The following is a 21017-nucleotide window of genomic DNA, read 5'->3' as shown; positions in this document are numbered from 1 at the left end:
CAAGGAGGCCATTTCTCCCGATTCCTGCTCGCCTTGACGTTCGGGCCCCACCGCCTCGTGGGGCCTGGTCAGCCCGCGGCGCCGAGTCCTCCGCGGCTCACGGCCCACGGCGCCCAGCCCACGGCGAGCCCCGACACCCAGACCTCCCGGTGCGCCCACTTACCGGCTGGACCCCTCGCCCCTCTCTGCAGGCCGCTCCGCCTCCTCGGGCCGCGCAGGCCGCTCTCCGGGCCCGCCCCCCGCGGCCGGCCCCGCCCCGCGCTACGCAGGGAGGCGGAGCCTCGGGAGGAGAGGCCGAGGCCGGTGCCGAGCCGGTGAGGAGGCTGCCATGGCGGAGCCGGTCGGGCTGCGCGCCGCTCGCCCCAAGGCCCGGGCCCCCCGCGCCGCCCGAAGCGCCGCAGGTAGGAAGCAAGGTCGCTTCGCACGCTCGGCCCCTGAGAACTGAGCCCCGACAGGGTTCCAGACCGAGGCGAGCGGGGCGCTCCCGCAAGGCTGCCCCGGGGGAGGTGGTCTTCGGGGCGGAGAAGGCCAAGAGCTTCGTCCCGCCGTGCTCGCGCGTTCTGGGGAAGACCGCCCGCCGCCCCCCGTCTCTTTACACCAGCCTTCCACGATTCCCCCGTCATGGGCTGTGCTCCAGTCTCGGAGGGAGGGGCAGCAGACGTCCTGGGAGCCGGGAGTCGCCAGAGTGGGCAAGTGACCAGGGCAGCGTCGGCGGGCAGTGTGCAGCTGGCCTTGGACCCAGCGCTGGTCCTCCTTCCAGAGGTCCTGTGGCTTGGGTGCCCCCGTTCTCTGAGGGCTCAGACTTCCCGCTCTCCCCGGGAGCGAACCTTTGGGGGACGGAGAGAGGTTGCCCGTAAAAGTACCCACATCTCAGATTTTTTGGGGAGTGCTTAACTATGCAGCTCTGATTCAAGACAAAATTCAATCCCGAAAGAGGTGCGTTTTAACCAAAAAAATTCGGGAATAATTAATTAATTTACAAGAACAAATTGGATTCCCTTCCCATTTCATTTGATTTACAAACAGGATTGGAAAGGAAATGTGTGGGAAAGAAGAAGAGATGTCTACGGTTTATGTGGGCACGAATCTGTCCTGTAACCTAGTGTGTGTGTGTAAACTTGACCTACTGTTTTTTTTCATTGTAGGTAGTAAACAGACAAGTGCTTTGAAACAAGAAGATGCTTCCAAAAGGTATGAGAACTACTTGGACAACTGCATTCTCTTATCTGTTTATCTGACATAAATTGAACCATTTTTGAAAACAATAATAGGTGCTACCTTAGAGAAAATTATTCTGAGAGAGAAGGGAAAGATCTGGGAAGCACTGTAGATTCTCACATAGACTGTTACGTCCCCCTACTCCTTGCTTTAAGAAAACCAAATCAGACCCTTTTAGATTGTTGGTGAAGGTATGAGTATCTCAGAAAGGTAATAAGCAGTCCTGAATTAACCAGGTTCTCCTCTTCCACCTCTTCAGATACTCTCTCCTTTTTTTGCTTTGTATGACAGGGACTCCAAGAAGCCTTTTCTGTTCTTTGTTTACATCATGTCCATATTTTCAGCAAAAAGTTGTCCTGTACTATCTCTTGGCTTCTCCTAAAAAAGGCAAGATTTATATCCTGTCACAAAAAGTTTCCAGAATAGGAGTAGTCTAGGAGGATGATTTAAAAATGTATATCTATGATTTATCATTTTATGAAGTATTGGCTTTGGCCTTAATTTACTCGCTCTTTCAAAAGTTATTTACCCAGTGTAGGATATGCTAGACCTGTGTTAGGCCCTGAGGATATGGTTTTGAACAGAATAAACACAGTCCTGTCTAGTGGAACAGAGAAATACCTATTAAATTATCACAAATAAGTACAGAATTACAAATTGTGATAAGTGCCATAAAGGAAAAGACTATGATGTTATGAGGAGGAACTAATAACAAGAGTCCAGTTTAGTTGGAGGTTGGCAGGGAGGATGGCAGGTTTTCAGGGAGAGACTTCTCTGAGAAAGTAATAATTAAGCTGAGACTTGAAGGCCAAGTAGGCATTAACCGGACAAGGAGTAGTGACAGCGCATCTCCAGCCAGAGGTGGCAGTATGTATGACAAGAAAAAGCTTGGACATTTAAAGAAAGGAGAGATGCCCAGGGTGGTGTGCAGTGTTCTGAGCAAGGGAAGAAAGAAGCGTAGGAAAGAGTTAGAGAGGCAGGATTCCATTCTTAAAGTACCTGCTGGGCCATGGTGAGAAATTTCAATATTCCAAGTGCAAATGGGAGAACTTTAAGTAATAAAGTGTTAGAATTTAAGTCTAAAAAGTTTTAAGATGTTAGGGTTGGTGATCATCTGGGAATGGAGAAATTGGGTGCATTTGAGATCTGTTTTGGCGAGGCCTTCCCTGTGGAGCAGCATGGTTATCCTGACTTGGTTTTAGGAAATATTGCAAGAGTAAAGTTTAGTTAATATTGATATTGACAGTAATTTGCAACTCACCTCAACACTGATCTGACCACAAACCTGAGGAGATCATGTTTTATTCTGAGCACTACAATTTGAGGAACATAGATAAGCTGAAATGTATTTTGAGCAGATCACCCAGGATGATGAAACAATTAAAATCCATGGGGGTAACCAAATAGTTGTTGAGGGGAGTGATTCTTTATGAATTTAGTCCCATTGAAAACTCCTTCTCCATTCCATCCAGGTGAATACTGTTAAGCCAGAAATGAAAGAACTTTGCAAAAATATCAAACAGTTTCACTCTTCACACTAAGTTTTTTATTTAAAAGATATATTAACATGTAATGGGTATATTATTATTAAATGAATTAATAAATGCTTTAAAATTTTCTCACTTTTAATCTTAATATGGTAAATATCAACAGATATAATCTACATAAGCAAAAACTGTAATTTTAAGAGTATAAAGCAGTGCTGAGACAAAGGAGTTTGAGAACCACTGCTGTGCACCATACTCCCTGTCGTCATTTGGGACAGAGGACAGCAGTGAGACAGGGCTATCCGTGAGAAGCAGCTGTAGGTATCCATCCGTTAGGAGGAGTGGCTGTTACTGGAGGTTGAGGTAGTTAACAGCTTAGGTCAGCAATTCCTAACAGAGATTGTGTACTGATCATAGTACATGATGAGTACATAGCACATGATGGTACATAGTACATAGTACATGTCATAGTAGTGATCACAGCAAAATGAGAAAAATAAAATAATGTTTTTCATAAAGCTAAATGTATTCAGTATAAAGAACTGCCTTTTAATCTGTGTTCATGTCTTTTATACTTCCTTGATGTAAGAATGACTTTTATGAAATGGTGAGGGAATAGGTGTTAGTTGCAAATTTCGTCTAGTTTTAACGTCCCTGGTTAGCAATCCTGTGTCAGTCCTCCAAATTATTTTTATAAAACATATTGCTCCAGGCAAGGAATTAGAGTCTAAAGTCTTGGGAGTTAATGAAAGTAGGGAAAAACAGTGAGTACATTCTAGGTCCAGATATGAGAGCCAAGTCAAGGTCCTGGAGGCCAGCAAAGGTTTTTCCTGTAAGCAAATAGAAACCAGTGCAGGAAAGGAGCAAATAAGTCACCAAGATACTTGGCATCTTTGGTCCTATGGCAGTGATTCTCAACCCGGTTGCACACTAAGATTATCTGTAGCACTTTTAAGAAAACACCAATAACCAGGCCCCATCCTCAGAGATTCTGATTTAATTAGCCTGCAGTGGGTCCTGGGCATCTTTTTTAAAGGTCTCATCAGATAATCCTAATGAGCAGCTAGAATTGAGAACCACTGTGCCAGGGCCATTGTTTGATCAGATAGCCTCTGCCTTTATTTTCCATGTGTTTGGGGCCAGCAAAGGCTGACAGAGTCCCACTGGTGCCAGGACAAGAACTAGCCCTCCTAGGAAGATTGTTCTTTTCCTAAACCACATAGTCATACCAATTATGACATCAGTAATTTATTTAATCAGACTTTACAACAAAGTAAGTAAACACTTCTTTGCAGATATGACTCTGTCCTGTCAAACTGGGTGATCAGTTCATTTTTGAGGTTGATACAAACTTTTATTTGTAAGAACAGCCAAAGTCATCTTTTTGTCCTCTAATCTCTTCTGATTTCTAAGGATTTCATTGGAAAAACCTCCCTTTTTAGGTACACACAGGAATGATAGAGTATAAATTCTTTAACTGGCAAAAAGATTTCCTGTCATTTTCTATAGGAGTTTCTAAGTTCTTCCTTGTTCTTTGAGCTCTGGAAATCAAATAATCCTGTTATTATGGCAGATTTTATGTGTACGGTGCAACAGGTAGCTTGTTTTCTTTTTGAAAAGTATTGGGTCAAGGGTAACAGCATTAAAAATATGTAAATTTAATTTAAATAGCAAAATAGTAAGTTGTTAATGTATTTTAAAACAAAATTGGCTATGATAAAACTTACAGGTAGGATACTTATAAATTTTGAATATGTATTTTTTTAATTTTAGGAAAGCTGAACTAGAAGCAGCAGTGAGAAAGAAGATTGAGTTTGAGAGAAAAGCTCTACGTATTGTTGAACAGCTTTTAGAAGAGAATATTACAGCAGAATTGCTAAAGGAGTGTGTATGTGTTGACAGATTATTGCTTTTGTAGTACAAGATCGTTAAATCTATGCAACGTGAAACTTCCTTGCATTGTTGAAATTTTTAAATCTGTTCTCAGTCACCAGATGCAGGTATCAAGCTATATAATTTGTGCATTTTAGAATAATCAACTGTTATGCATTTCTTGTTGTATAATGACTTTAAAATGCACTAATGAAAAATAGCATGCATATTTTACCCCTTAGTAGCAGTTTTTTTATAACCGGTCTGCTTATCTCACTTGATTTCCATCACTTTGCACTAATGATCCCAATGTCAGTTTCCATATTCCATATGTTGTCTTATTTTAGTAACCGATTATTATTTTTGTTAATGTAATTCCTTTAATTTTTATATTTTAAAAACCTGAAATATAGATCACTTAAGATTTAACACATAACTGGAAGATTATAATCTGCATTAAAATTTTTTTTGTTTTCTTTAATGGCTTTATTGCATTAAAATTTTGAATGGAAATTTCTGTAATTTCTATTCTATAATTTCTATTATATCCTCATAATCCTTAAGAGAAAAAAGAAATAGAAAATTAAAACTCAGAGCTTCTATTGCAAAAATAATTCTTAGTGTAACTCAGATTTCTCTAAACAAGAGGAATATAAATATGGCAATATTTAGTTGAAATTGGTAACTGCATCAGAATCTGCATACATGGTGACTCTAAAGAAAACAGACAAACCAGAAATGCTTCATTTGAAACAAATAGCCTGTATCACTCTCAATAAAAACTATTTCAGTCCCTGTGAAGACAGAAAAACTTCTTCAGAAATAATCTCAAGAATTGAGATTATTTGGACGTGAAGATGTCGAAGGAAAATATTTGGTGTTAGCTTCTTACTATTACCCCACCATTCTCCTGTACAGTTTTTTCAGAAGCTGGAAGATTTTGCACAAAAGTTTGTTCGAGAGTCACAATGACACCTTTAATATACTTTGTTTTTTAAGATTGTGCTTTAAAAATAGGTAAAGTTATATCTTATTATTTTATGTGGTTTATTTTTTGAATAACGCTTTTTAAAAATAAAATATACTATCAATATTTTGCTGTGGTACAGCAGTCACTATAGCACCACTTCTTTCTCCTGCCTCAGAATTATTTCATGAACTGTATAATCTACAAAGATGCATAGTCTACAGTAGCAGAAACTTTTTGTTTCTTTTTAAATAATAACTAACACTTTTTGAGTACTTACCATGTGTCGAGCACTTTTCTAAGTGCTTTTCCTTTATTTTCTCCTTTGATTCTAACATCAAACCTATGAGATAGGTGCTGTTGTTATCTTATTGTCAGATGAGATGGATGAGGCTTAGAGAGCTGATAAACGAACTTTTCCAGTAATCTGGGTGGAAATATCCTTCTCATTTTATTGTAGGGGCAATTCATCACCCCTGCTCACTATAGTGATGTTGTGGATGAGCGTTCTATCATCAACCTCTGCGGTTATCCCTTATGTCAGAAGAAGCTAGGAATCGTAAGTAACTAACTTTTTAAAATACGGGCTTTTGATTTTTATATTTAGCAAAATACTTTGTAGAAAGAAGAAGAAATGAAACTGAGGTCGTGAAATAATGACATGGGTTAGCCAAAGATATGATACATAGATGACTTGATCTTGTAACATAAAGTTCACGTTTGTTACTTGGATTCTTTTGTAAGCTGTACTTTCTTTTTTTTAGATACCAAAACAGAAATATAAAATTTCTACCAAAACCAATAAAGTCTATGATATTACTGAAAGAAAGGTAAGTTTAAAGGCTGTGTTCAATGTGGCAAATTAATTTTTCACATTATTTAAATGGATTTCTAAAAATAACTGTTTAAAATCTTGCCTTTTAGAGAATAGCCCATGTTAAAAGTTTTTCATTTATAAATACTTCATTTAGGGTGTTAAAAAAAAAACCTGTTTGCTTAAGCTTTAATTATTATTTGAACGTTTAAAAAGTAGAAGTGCATACTGGCACAAATGTAGCAAATAAATCATGGAACAGAATAAAGAGCCAGAAACAAACTGACGACATATATGGACACTTGATATATGACAAAAAGAGTGTTGTAGATCAGTGGAAAAAAGGTGGAGTTTTCCATAATTGGTATGGCACAATTAGTTATCCATAGGGAAGAAGTTAAAATTGACCCCTGTCTATCTCAGTGCACAGACAGAGATCAATTTTAGGTAGATTAAGGACCTAAAGACAAGCCTTTTCAAAGGCAATATGGGAGGATATCTTTATAAACTTGGACCAGAGAGAACTTCTTAAATAAAATAAAACTATAGACCACAGAGGAAAAATTGATAAATTTTTCTACATTAAAATTAAATATATTGGCTCACTAGAAGTTCCCAAAAAGAGTGAAAAGATAAGCTACAAATCAGAAAGAGTTGTATTTCTCACATGTAACTGACTGCAGAGTCATAACCAGAATACATAATGTTTAAAAAAAAGACAAACCACCCTAGAAAAATTTTACAGAAGGAACTTGAATGGCTAATGAATATATGAAAAGATGCTCAGCCTTATCAGTAATCAGGAAAGTGGCAAATAAATACACATTAGGGGAGCCAGCCCAGTGGGGTAGTGGTTAAGTCCGCATGCTTCACTTCTGCGGCCCAAGCTTCATAGGTGTGGATCTTGGGTGTGGACCTAGCACCACTCGTCAAGCCACGCTGTGGTGCATCCCACATACAATAGAGGAAGATTAGGGCACAGATGTTAGCTCAGGGCCAGTCTTCCTCACAAAACAAAACAATGTTGAGTTGTGTTTTCACAGCCCTCAAATTAGCAAAATTATAAAAACCTGACAATATTAGTAACTCTTTATATTGTTGGTCAAATAAAAATTGGTATAACCTTTTTGAGAAACTGTTTGGCATTATCTACTAAACTCAAATTTGCGCATTCTTTATGACCAAACCTTTCTATTCTACTGTATATATATCCTAAGGAAATTCTTGTCTGTGTGCACAAGTTTATATGAATGTGTCTAGTTGTATAAACAGATATGGTATATATATATAATGGAATATTGTTCAGCCTTAAAAAGGAAAGAAATTCTGAGACATGCTACAGTATGGATGAACTTTGAAGACATTATGTTAGTGAAATAAGCCAGCACAAAAGGACAAATGTTATATGAATCCACTTACATTAGGTAACTAGAGTACTCAAATTCATAGAGACAGAAAGTAGAATGGTGGTTGTCAGAGAAGGCAGAAATGGGGAGTTATTGTTTAATGGGTGTAGAGTTTCAGTTTTACAAGATGAAGAGAGTTCTGGAGATGGTTGATGATGATGGTTGCACAACAGTGAGAAGGTACTTAATGCCACTGGACTGTACACTTAAAAATGGTTAAGATGGTAAATTTTAGCTATTTTACCACAGTTTTTTTTTAATTTAAAAAATTGTAAAAAAAAGTTTATGGTAAAATTGTAGTGATAGCAAAAAAAATTAGAAACAGTTCAGTTGTCCTTAATAAATAAAGGATAGTATACTTATGCAATGGAATGTAACGTACAGTGTAAATGAATAAACTACAGTATATGAATGAATCTCAAAAATATAATGTGGATCAAAAGAAGACAAGAATACATAACAATATGATTCTATTTAGAGAAAGTTTAAAAGTCAGCGAAGCTGAATGATATATTTTATAGGGATATGTATATAGGTAGCAAAACTAAAGGAAACGGGAATGAGTAACAAAATTTATGGTAGTGGTTACCTCTGGGGAATGTGAAGAATGATGCCCTCGGGGAGGGGCACATGGAAGCCTTCAAAGGTATTGTATGGTATTTCTTACCTTGGGTAGTAGATTCATGGGTTTTCATTTTTTTCTTTGAATTATGTATTTATGTTTTATATTCTCTTCTGTTTGTAAGTTGTGTTTCACAATACAAAAAAAAATTTACTTGTTTTAAAATGTTCTTTTCAGTGTTTTTGCAGCAACTTTTGTTATAAAGCATCTAAGTTTTTTCAAGCACAAATTCCTAAAACTCCAGTATGGGTTCGAGAAGAAGAAAGGTAATTTAAATCATTATACGTACATTTGTTCATATGTTCTAATAATTTCTTGCTGCTTTTTTTTTTTTTGAGGAAGATTAACCCTGAGCTGTTGTCCACCACCAAACCTCCTCTTTTTACTGAGAAAGGTTGGCCCGAGCTAACATCTTACTCTATTTTATGTGTGGGGTGCCTGCCACAGCATGGTTTGATATGCAGTGTGGACATCCGCGGCCGGGATCTGAACCAGTGAACCCAGGGCTGCTGAAGCAGAGCATGCGAACTTAACTGCTATGCCACTGGGCCAGCCCATCTTTCTGCTTTTTGAGATATGCAGACAGTAGGTCTAGTTTTCTTTGAATGTTACCATTGCACACATTTTAATTGTGGAGAAATAGTTATATTTTAAGCATAGCTATTAAGGATTTTACACTAAAAATCAGAAAACTAATACATACAAATGTTATTTGTTTGCTGTTTTAGTTCTAATCACAAAACCTGAACTTCACTTCCTGCTATGCCAGTTATTTCTATTAATTCTCACAATATAATCCCAGAATAAAAATGTTAAATTTTTTCAGAAGATACTGGATCTTGGGATCCAGCTGAACTCACTTTTTTCTTAGGAAACTGTGTACTAACGTTTAAAAGTTTAAGTTACTGGGGCTGACCCAGTGGCGTAGCAGTTAAGCTTGCATGCTGTGCCTCACCAGCCCAGGGTTCACGGCCCGGATCCTTGGAGCAGACCTACACACCACTCATCAAGCCATGCTGTGGCAATGTCCCACGTACTAAATAGAGGAAGATTGGCATGGATGTTAGCTCAGGGCTAATCTTCTTCACACACACAAAAAAAGTTTGTTGTTAATTCATTCAATCTTTATTAAAAATCAGTAAAATATTTTATAAATTTGAAGAAAGCCAATTTAAAGAGTCATTTATAGCAAAAAAAGTTTATGGACATTTTTGGGATTTGTCTCTTTGGAAATGTTTAAACATTTAGAACATTTTAGTAGTTGCTGAATTTGAGAGAAAATTTAGTATTGAGGGGCAAATGGCATATTATTATTTAGAAAGTTAACAAAAATTATTGTTATGTAATTAAACTGTATTGTCCAGAAAGTCCAAAGGCTTAAGTCAATGAGATAATGTGCCAAGTAATTCATGTTTGATAGAGAATATCATAACAACACAAGACAGTGTTCATTGTGGTAAAATAGTTAGGATCTATGCTAAATAAACTTAATGACAAAAATGTAAAGAGATGCAAGTTAACTAAAGATCTTTGCCTAAAAAAGAAATTCCTAAAGTCTTAACTGATGCACAAGGAAATATGACACTACTGTAGGTTCAACCAGCATCAGGTGTACTGATGACAGTACCTTTGTTGGCAGACACCTTTGCCTGCTGATCCAATTTTGTGTAGTTTAGAATATGTAAAACATACCACCCTGTGGCCTTTGTTAATTGAATTAAACATAAAACTAAATTGTTCATCATTTCTTCTCCAGCCTCTGTGACTTTCTTGTTTGGAGGATAAAATATTGTAGCATTGTTCAAGCTACATTGGGAATCTTAGAGCACCTTTTTGACTACCACTGTTTTTCTCTTTTCTTGATATTTCTTTCACCAGAGCTGCCCATTGCCTCCTCAGCTTTATGACAGCAACATATTCCATTCCCCACTGTTAAGATCCATGTTTCCTTAAGTTATCCTTAACTTTGCTTCCAGAGATATCTTCAGTACTTCTTAAATTTAGCCCTCTCATTTAGCCCATCTTATCTACTTCAGCTGCTTCAAAACCATTTACTATACCACCTTTCGTGTCATCTCTCTTTTCTTCAAATATAGTTATTGGCACTTTCTGTAGCTGATTTAAAACAGTTCTTCCTTCTAACCTTTTCCTAAAATCTTACCATCCTGTGCTGAGCACGCCCACTTTCTTCTAAAACGTGGACTCCTGTCACTTTATATTTGTGGTTCTTGAAATTCTACCTTATCTATGTGCCCTTCCCTACCTCACTAAAAAGGAAAGATGAAAATGGTCTTGGTTTCCTTAATCTAAACTAATCAATTTAATTTGCATTCAAAGTGTGTAATATGCACTTAGTACCCAGCAGGCTACACACATATAAAACCCAACTTGGGAGTTTCAATCTCACTGGGACGGTGAAACAAATACACGAGTGAAACAAATTTGTACTTATTCTGGTGGGGATCTGTAATGTAAGTTAGTGAGGATAAAACATTGCATAATGAGAAAATAAGCAGAGGTGAAAAAATAAACTCATATGAGTGGGTTGGGGTGTTGGAAGTAGATAGTGAGAATGTTAGTTCACTTGAAATAAGGGGTATGTTTTGGGAAAAATAGAAGATAAAAAGGGGCCAGACTAAGTTTGGTATATCCCCACGTACTGGAGAACCATGAAATGTTTTTGAACAGAATTTAATGTGGCATTGGGGTATGAGATGAATTAAAGAAGAGAAGATCATAATTAAAGAACTGGAAGGGTCCTTAGAGATAATTTAATCCAACCTCTTTATCAAACAAGCTCAGAAAGATTAAGTGTATTTCCTAAGCTAGTGATAGATTCTGAGCAAGGCTAGAATTCTTTCATTATATTCCTCTTGACTGGAGTAATCTATAAATACACAGTTGTCACATCATGCATAGTGTAACTATAGCCCTAATTCATCTATAATACTTGTCAGTATATAACCATATCAGTACTTATTATATCTGGATGTATCAATGTTACCTTAATTTCTAAATTCTTAGGGGCAAGGATTATGTCAGTTTATTTCATGAATCCACTAGAGGTCACTGTGTTTTCACAGAGAATGTTTGATATTTTTATGTGTGCTAATGATCAGAAATTCTAGAATTCAGTATTCTTTTAAAAAGCTGTCTTTAATATTGCACATATAAGCTCTACATAAAATGATTTTCTAAAGAAAGTCTTCACATATGGTTTGGAGTATAACATTCAGAACCTATCTTCTTTTAAAGGGGAAAAAATGGCTTCTTTTAAGTGGCAGCATTTAATATTTAATGCAGAGATATATTATTAGCTTAAAGTGAGTCGTCACAAATAATAAATTACATAATTTTATTTTAATATTATTAGTTATTTAATAATAATCATAATTGAAAAGTAAGAATACATTTCAAAATCCACTCAGATAATTAGATATTTTATTGCATTGACTTCCAAAATTTTTGACCACTATAATAAATGCTGGTGAAAATGTTAAAAAATAGATTTAAGAAAGACAGATTTATGAATTCTAGCTTCATACTTGTATCGAGGCTTCGAGCCGGGGCCTTAGAAGTTTTGTAGTCCCTCATTTTCGTTATTAAGGTATGAAAAAATATGTGAGTATACCCTTAATGTCATGGAGAGCAGGGGTGCTTCTCACTAAATGTCTCCTGATGCCCTCTCGGAGACCAAACATTGACCTAGATTGTCTGGGTTGTGACGCAGTGTGATGTGTGAGAAAATATGTGAGTATACCCTTAATGTCATGGAGAGCAGGGGTGCTTCTCACAAAATGTCTCCTGATGCCCTCTCGGAGACCAAACATTGACCTACATTGCCTGAGCCGTGACGCAGTGTGATGCTGCTTATGTTGTGAGTTAGAAATTTTTTACCCACTCGGTGGCTGGAAACAGACCACATACAGTTTTGTTCCTCTGAGACAGTGTGCTGATTTAGGTAGTGAAATAGTTGCATTTATAAATCTTGTTTGGTTGGCTGTAGGCTCTGACAAGTCTTTGAAGGAAGGAAGTTTCTTGAATTGTAACCTAAAAAGTCAGGAGTTAAAACTGAGAAGGAAGGACAAATGTTGAGAATCAGATTGTGATTTTTAAAAGATCTAATTGGGGTGAATGGTTAATGCTGACAGAGCTAAAAGCGCCATCATGTGGCTCAGAATAGGGGATTTTCACACATGCTTCTTTGGCAATAAACATAGTATAATCTCAGAGGTGCGGAAGCCAAAAACCTCGGCAGAGCAACTTCTATAACCTCTTCCTGAACGCCACCTCTGTTTGGTATACAGAATAAGAACTTTCTGAAACAGGTTTTAACATGTGTCAAGTTATATTTGAAAAATTCCCACCACGGGGGAATTGTAGCCTGCTGCGCCTGTTGGTTTATATATAATATACATTCTCTAAGCGATAGACACACACACATACATACATATGTGCATACATAAGTACACAAGGCTTTTTGGTATGTTATTTCTAATTTTAGACTTCCTTGCTCGAGTTACAATTAATCATCTAATTTATACTGTAGTGAAAATAATATGAAAATGTTTATGAAGCACCACCTTGAATTTATTCTTTAACTAACATGGCTCCTTATTTTTGATTTTTAAATTGAGCTTATCTCAAGTAAATTGAGAATTATCTCCAGGGCAACATAAACTTTTTAGAGCGAAGAGGAATGGGACTTTTAACAAAAAGCTTTTGAATTTCATCTAAGAAAGGATAGAAAAGAAAGAGTGACATAACTTGGTGCCTCGTTCTTCCCAAAACAGCTCATAGCAAAAACAAACTGAAGTTTTATATTGAACCTTTCATCTAATATCTCATTAAACTCAAATTTAGTTTATTTTAGTGTCAGGTACCATTCTCCATTTTATAGATTGGGAATCAGGGAGAGTATTAAGGTCACTCAGAACATCTAGGAACAATGTTCGGTGCAATTTTCATTACCTGATGTCAGAAAAATGAAACAAAGGAGAAGGAAATAGTAAAGTATGTTGAGTTCCTAAAAGTTGTGGTCTCCTCACAACTTTTTTCGGTCTTTTTTCTGGCTTTAATTAGAGGCAGCATGTTTTGGAAAGAGCTTGAACTTTGAAGACCTGAATTCAAATCCTAGATTTACTGCTTGTTAGCTGTAATGATTTTAGGATCAGTTAACATCTCACAGCTTCAGTTTCCTCATCTATAAAAATAAAGGTGTAAGTTATGTGAGGATTAAATGAAATAATATATAAAGCCACGCAGCGGAAAGTGTGGGAAGATGAGAAAGTTCTGGAGATGCATGGTGGTGATAGTTACACAACAATGTGAAGTACTTAATGCCACTTAACTGGAGCTAAAAACGCTTTAAATGGTAAATTTTATATTATGTATATTTTACCACAATTAAAAAAATCCACCTACATATAGTAGGCACTTAATATATTCTAATTTTTCGCCTTGTCTTCTTTAGAGATTGAATTTTTTTTAATTCTTAGCCTTTTTCTCAAAAAATACCAAGTTGTATAGCTAGAGATTTCTCATAAAACTGTCTTAAATTGTATTCGTGATTCAGAATAATGTTTATATTTTGATTACCCCTTGATACAGCCATACTTAGACCTCATTCTCATTTGGAACTGTGCTGCCTCCAAGATCTTGAAATAAGAGTTTCCCGTCTCTGACCACAACCTCTATATCATCCACAGCCATCACTCCTGAGTGTGCTTTGTGACCTCATTTTGACCTCCTGTCTCAACCTTAGCCCTGTGCGTCTAGGTTGGCAGACCCTCATTACATTTGTTTTCCTGAGCTCCATAGTCAGCAGTTACAGTATTGTCCTCTCAAACAATCCCAGATTGTTTCTCCCTTAACCTTCCACCATGTCCACCTTCCAAAGCTTCAGTCATCCTTTTTTTCTGTGGTTAGGGTGCTGAACATTATTGGGTAAAGTTCTCAAATTAGACCCTCACGGCTTTAGACAAGCTGTCTCCTTTCATTCAGTCCTCACAACATCTCTGGGGAGGTATTATTACCCATTTTATGGATAGTGGAACTGAGGCTCAAAGAGGGTTAGTGACTCACTCAAGAACATTTGGCTCATGGATAGAGATTTGGGATTTAACCCCAGATCTGTCTGGCACCAAAGCCTGCAGTCTGCATTCCTTTGGCCCTGTTCCAGTTCATTCTGTCTAGTCTCAACTGTGTGCGCTCACATTTTTTTCTCTGTTTCTCATTGACTATCTGATACATTCACACTTTTTCTCCTCTCCTTAAACTTTGAACCCAACACCCAATGCATAGTAGATAATTTAACCTACTACTTAATGATTGAGGGCATCTAGCAGAATCTCCTTCAGCATTATTTTCTTCCTATGCTCTCTCATTTCTCTGCCTCTTCATTGCTAATATTGTACCCACTCTGTGACTGATTTCGTTCTCCTCTCACTGAGGCCTTGCTTTGTGGTTTATTCCTATTTTCTTCCTCTTTCAAGCTCTCCTTTTATACTGATACTTTTTCCTCTACTTTAAAAAGAAAAAAAAAATTCTGAAAAACAGCCATTAGATTTTGTGGTCCGCTGGTAATTGGTGATGTTAGCTAGAGCCATTTCAGTAGTAATGCATACAGATTCCAGGAGGCAGAGGGCTGACGACTGAATAGGAGGGTAGGGAATTGAAAATGATGAGTGCAAACTTCCTTAAAGAAGGCTTACAATGAAAGGGGGTGGAGCTGTATGATTGAAGGACAGGGTTGTGTTTTTTAAGAGTTAAGCATGATAGTATACTGAAATGAAAGAGAAAAAAGGGAAAGATTTGTAGAGTAAACCCAGAGTAAGATCCATAGGATTAGCCTCAAATGCCTTCATATGCAAACTACGTGGATCTTCATAGGGCAGCTGAATTGGAAGCTTTTCTTCATTTGGCTCAGCAGGAAGTTTTTCTTTCTTCTCTAATTTCCCGTAGCAGCACATATGTCTCGTGCTTATCAAATACTCTCTTGAATTGCATGATGCAACAGTGTAGTTCTTATGAGCCATGCTGTCTGGGTTTGATTCCTGGCTTTACCACTTACCAGCTGTGTGATTTTCCGGCAGATTGCTTATTCTTTCAGTGTTCAGTCTTTTTACCTGTAATGTGGCATGATAGTCATAGCAACATCATCCTTATAAAGATTAATACTTGTAAAGCTCTTAAACACTGCTTTTCCTTCTACTAAATTGTAAGGTCCTTGAGAATAGGAACCTATTCTTTGTGTTACTTAACATACCTGGCATAGCCCATACATATAATAGTTCAGAATTCTATTTTTGAAGGAATTTGTCCAGTGATAGAATGTACTCTGCATTTGTGGGTTAGCCATTTAGTGTAAGAATCCAGTTGAGAATCACTGTGTCTGCACATATTTTCTTCCTTACAGTGATGCTCAGACTCCAGTGTAGGCCCAAATGCCAGACAGCTGCATGGTACTAAACCTTGATAATTTTAGCCAGGAAGATTTGGGCGGAGATGTGGGATAGGAAGAGTGAGAGAATTACAAGTAGAAGTGGGAGGAAGTAGTCAACAGGCAATAAACGTTACTCTATTGTAAACGTTAGCGTGTTATTTAGTTCAAAAAAGCTCTTAATGGGAGTTATAAATACCCGCTGGAGCAGTCAGGGCTAGTCACCATCCAAGCAGTGTCATCTGTTTTCTTTGAGCAGCACCAAACCAGGGTAGCTTCTGTGACTAGAGTTTAGTGAGTGGGAAGAAGTAGGGTAAACAGGATAATTTGGATGATTGGGAAAGGATATGCCTCAATTGGCTGAGGGACTAAGAAAGAAGAAAAAAATAGATTTTTACTGTCAGGCAACTCACTGCCCATTTCCTTATTTTGCCTTTTCCTTCTAAATTTGTTACTATTGTTCTTGGGGAACTCCTAAACTACAGGGAAATCTCTAGAGCAGGAATGGCAAATATTGGTTTCATCCTCTGTGCCTCCTGATGTGTGGTACTGAGAAGGAGTTTAATGGGAAAGAATGCCTTGATCAGTTAGCAGCGCCTCCCATAGCTAAGGAGAGGATTGGCAAGAGGGCCCGTTCCTTGCAGTACCTCCTATACCTGAGACTGAGCAAAAGATGAATGGGTTATCTAGGCAATAGTTATATGATTGATGCTGTGATGTTTCGTTATATAAAAAATACTTGCAACTCGGATTTTTCACTGGCAGCCTTTAAATGTCTTAACTCAAATGACTTCTGGTTCTATCTATACATTTAGCTTGACTTTTTTTTTTTTTTTTTCCGAGGAAGATTCACCCTGAGCTAACATCTGTTGCCAGTCTTCCTCTTTTTGTATATGAGCCACTGCTGCAGCATGGCCACTGACATACAAGTGGTGTAGGTCTGCACCTGGGCCACCAAAGTGGAGTGCACTGAACTTAACCACTAGGCCACTAGGGCTGGCCCTTGAGTTTTTTCAATTGAAAGTTTTCTGCAATATCATGGCCTTTTTTGCAGCCTCATTTTGCCCTTTAAATGGGATTTGTGCTCAGTGCCTTAGCTCTGTTCAGTACGCACCTAGTTCCCTATATTTAATTTTTTTCTATTAATCAAATTTATTTTTTAGAGCAATTTTAGGTTCACAGCAAAATGGAGAGGCAGGTACAGTGATTTCCCACTTACCCCCTGCCCCTACACATGCATATCCTCCCCCACTATCAATATCCTCCCAATAAATGCTACGTTTGTTACAAGTGATGAGCATACATTGACACATCATTATCACCTGAACGTCCATAGTTTGCGTTAGGGTTCACTTTTAGTGTTGTACCTTCTGTGGGTTTGGACAAATGTTTAACAATTTGTACCCACCATTACAGTATCATATGGAGTAGTTTTATTTTTTTATTTTTTGCTGAGGAAAATTAGCCTTGAGCTAACATCTATGCTGATCTTCCTCTATTTTGTATCTGGGTCACTGCCACAGCATGACTGAGGAGTGATGTAGGTCCGTACCCAGGATCTGAACCTGTGAACCCAGGCCACTGAATTGGAGTGCGGTGAACTTAACCACTAGGCCACAGGGCCAGTCCCTGGAGTCGTTTGATAGCCCTAAAAACCCTCTCTGCACTACCTATTGATCTTCCTTTCCCCGCAACCCCTGATCTTTTTACTGTCTCCATAGTTTTGCCTTTTGCAGAATACCATATAGTTGGAATCATACAGTATGTAGCCTTTTCAGATTGGCTTCTTTCACTTAGTAATATGCATTTAAGTTTCCTCCATGTATTTTCATGGCTTGATGGCTCATTTCTGTTTAGTGCTGAATAATATTCCATTGTCTGGATATACCACAGTTTATTTATCTGTTCACCTACTAAAGGGCATCTTGGTTGCTTCCAAGTTTTGGCAAATATGTATAGAGTTGCTGTAAACATCCATTTGCAGGTTTTTTTTGTGGACACAAGTTTTCAGTTCCTTTGGATAAATACCAAGAAGCATGATTTCTGGACTGTATGGTAAGAATATTTTTAGTTTTGCAAGAAACTGCCAAACTGTCTTCCAATGTGGATTTACCATTTTGCATTCCTACCAGCAATGAATGAGAGTTCCTGTTGCTCCACATCCTTGTCAGCATTTGACGTGGTCAGTGTTCTGGATTTTGACCATTCTAATAGGTGTGTAGTGGTATCTCGTTGTTGTTTTAATTTGCATTTCCCAGATGACATATGATGTAGAGCATCTTTTCATATGTTTATTTGCCATCTGTATATCTTATTTGCTGAGGTGTCTGTTAAGGTCTTTTGCCCGTTTTAAAATTGAGTTATTTTCTTATTGTTGAGTTTTAAGAGTTCTTTGATATTTTGGATAACACTCCTGTATCAGATATGTCTTTTGCAAATATTTCTTCTAGTCTTTGGCTTGTCTTTTTATTCTCTTGACAGTATCTTTTGCAGAGCAGAAATTTTTAATTTTAATGAAGTCTAGCTTATCAATTCTTTCTTTGATGGATCGTGCCTTTGGTGTCATATCTAAAAAGTCATCCAGGTTTTTTCCTGTGTTATCTTCTAGGAATTTTATAGTTTTGTGTTTTACATTTAGGTATGTGAACCATTTTGAGTTAAATTTTGTGAAGGGTGTAAGGTCTGTGTCTAGATTCGTTGTTTTGCATGTGGATGTCCAGTTGTTCCAATCCCATTTGTTGAAAAGACTATCTTTTCTCCAGTGTATTGCCTTTGCTCCTTTGTCAAAGATCAAATGATTATGTTTATATGGGTCTTTCTCTGGGCTCTCTGTTCTGTTCTGATGATCTGTTTGTTCTTTCACCAGTACCACACTGTCTTGATTACTCTGGGTCTGTAGTAAGTCCTGAAGTCAGGTGGTGTCAGTTCTCCAGCTTCGTTCTTCTCCATCAATATTGTGTCAGCTATTCTGGGTCTTTGCCTCTGCCATAAAAACTTTAGAATTAACTTTTTGATATCTACAAAATAATATGCTGGGATATTAATTTTAATTGCATTGAATCTATAGATCAGGTTGAGAAGAGCTGACATCTTGACTTTTGTAGTCTCACGAAGGCACTTTTTCTGAGTCACCTCAGAAGCATTTAACAGTTTTCCTGTCCTCTTAGATTTATTTACTGTTATATTTGTTCCTCTCAATATTTTACTTCCTAAGAGGTTTTCCTCCCATGATGCCCAGCCAGATGTGATTTCTGGTGTTGCATAGCAAAATTGTTCTTAGAATTAAATTAAATTACCTAATCTACATAGTTCACATCCATACTATAATACAATTGCTTTTTCAGAAATTAGGGCAAAAAGTCTTATTGACCATATAAAGGAAATACAAGAGAATTAGAGTTCATAATCTCTGACCACAAGGAGTTTGTTGTCTAGTTAAGAAACCAGACTTGAACATATGAAACGTAAGACATTTAGATAATAATTCTAGTATTAGGTCATAGAGGAGTAAATGATTAATATACAGTATTTGTGCAGACAGTGATGTGGAATTTGGAGAAGAGAGTGATTTACTTTAGCAGGTTAGTAACGGGAAATTTTATTGGGCTTATGGAATTTGAACTTAGTCCTGAAATATGAGTAAATTTTGGATAAGAGAGAGATTAATCCAGATTTCTTGTGGATGAGTTTCACAATACTTTGTCCTTTAAATACTTTTTTCTTAAAAAAAAAAACTTTATATGAATTATTTACTTCTAGTTCTGTTTTCTATCCAGTGTAGTTATAATAAACACTTGAAAGTGTTTGGTGTATCAGTTGCCTTCAATTTTCTATGTCTGTGTTTTTGTCACAGGCACCCTGATTTTCAGCTGCTACAGGAAGGACAAAGGTACGGTTGAATCAGTGTCACTTACCTTCTGTATATTCGTGTTAATAGAAACATTAAGAGTAAACCAGGTGGTATGAGCTCTTGGACTTCCTGTGCTGATGCATTATGTAAGTGCCCATTCTAGCCCACACAGAGAAATATTTGCCTTGTACAGCTTTTTCTTTTGTGATGGTAAGATGATGTGTTTGATCTGTATGATTTATAGTACAGCTGTTCCTACCAAGGAGGTCTAATTGAACCTGTTGAAATATGACACAAACAGCTTCCATCTGATATACTGTGCTTCTTTGTCAACTAGATTGTACCAATTACATTTGTTGAAAGGTTTTTATAGTCTTATAGGGTTTCAAAACATTAATGTATCAATTATTTAACTATTCAATGTGTCTGAAATATTTTGGCATGTCTAGAGCATTAATAAAAGTTGCAAGTTGTGATTTTTTTCTAAACTCTCCTTGTGGTGTTGCTTGCACAACTGTAACCATCTCTCAAAACACGTCCTTTTATCTCCCAGAATAAATTTTCCTGGTTATTACTCGCTTCCTTAGTTACATGGAATTGAGCACAAGTGAGAGATATTTATTTACTGATGTATATCTTTAATTTATAGCTTCAAAGTAGTATAGAAAAATATAATTACCTTAAAATTCCAAGAGGAAGTATGAAATTTATGAAAGTTAAATTGTTCTTATTTTTTTGAAATTTTACTTACTTCAGATCTGAAAGACAGTCCCATAGCTGTATAGGCTAGATTCTAACTAAAAAATGATATCTGATATTGAGTAAACTTGTCATCTTTTCTCCATTCCCATCCACAACCTTATTTTCAACTGTTGTTCTTCTTCTTCTTCTTCTCAGTCCCCTCCAAGCGTGCTTCTTTCTTTTTATTGCTGCATTATTTTATTGTTTTAAATCATTTTTTTACATTTAATAGCCCTTCTTGGGAGCAAGTATAGGTTTACAAAAAGATAACGTGAAAAGTAGACAGTTCTCATGTGCCCTTTCACCCCCTCCACGTGCGTCTTGACCCAGACTCCTCCTCATCCTGATCTTTAAAGCTCTGATAGGGGCTTTGCTTGAGAGGACTGCTCACCGTCCTTGTTTATCTCAAGTTGCATAGACACAGCTGTTCTTTGCCTTCACTCTTTCATAATTCTTAATCTTTTTAAAACCTAATCTGAAAATTGAAGGAGCACAGTAAAAGGGAAAATTGTTGTCTTTTATTGTTGTCTTACATTGTGTTGTAACTGGATTTTCAAATATAAATATATCTTTCAGTGATAAATGTTGATTTGCCAACT

At 37.3% G+C, this 21017-nt stretch overlaps 2 protein-coding genes across 9 annotated transcripts in view; one reads left to right on the top strand and one right to left on the bottom strand.

Moving 5' to 3' along the window:
* Window positions 1–264, bottom strand: part of GLMN (glomulin, FKBP associated protein) — a 39843-nt gene extending 39579 nt beyond the window's left edge. For both annotated transcript variants that reach the window (XM_070592671.1, XM_070592670.1), the window contains exon 1: window positions 164–264. The gene's annotated coding sequence lies outside the window, so the exon portion shown is untranslated. The remainder of the gene's footprint in view (window positions 1–163) is intronic.
* RPAP2 (RNA polymerase II associated protein 2) overlaps window positions 241–21017 on the top strand; it is a 72324-nt gene continuing 51547 nt past the window's right edge. For 2 of the 7 annotated variants that reach the window (XM_070592665.1, XM_070592666.1), the window contains exons 1-6: window positions 253–401; window positions 1146–1191; window positions 4479–4593; window positions 6005–6103; window positions 6309–6374; window positions 8564–8652. In XM_070592665.1, the coding sequence (XP_070448766.1) occupies window positions 329–401; window positions 1146–1191; window positions 4479–4593; window positions 6005–6103; window positions 6309–6374; window positions 8564–8652 (488 nt within the window). In that variant the 5' untranslated portion in view covers window positions 253–328. Of the gene's footprint in view, window positions 402–1145; window positions 1192–4478; window positions 4706–6004; window positions 6104–6308; window positions 6375–8563; window positions 8653–19680; window positions 19717–21017 lie in introns of all 7 variants that reach the window. The other 5 variants (XM_070592668.1, XM_070592664.1, XM_070592667.1 and 2 more) reach the window with 5 other exon arrangements.

The sequence above is a fragment of the Equus przewalskii genome, chromosome 24 (genome assembly GCF_037783145.1).
Source record: "Equus przewalskii isolate Varuska chromosome 24, EquPr2, whole genome shotgun sequence".
Taxonomy (NCBI): domain Eukaryota; kingdom Metazoa; phylum Chordata; class Mammalia; order Perissodactyla; family Equidae; genus Equus; species Equus przewalskii.
The sequence above is the reverse complement of the archived record's forward strand: the minus strand, read 5'-3'. Positions and strand labels throughout refer to the sequence as shown.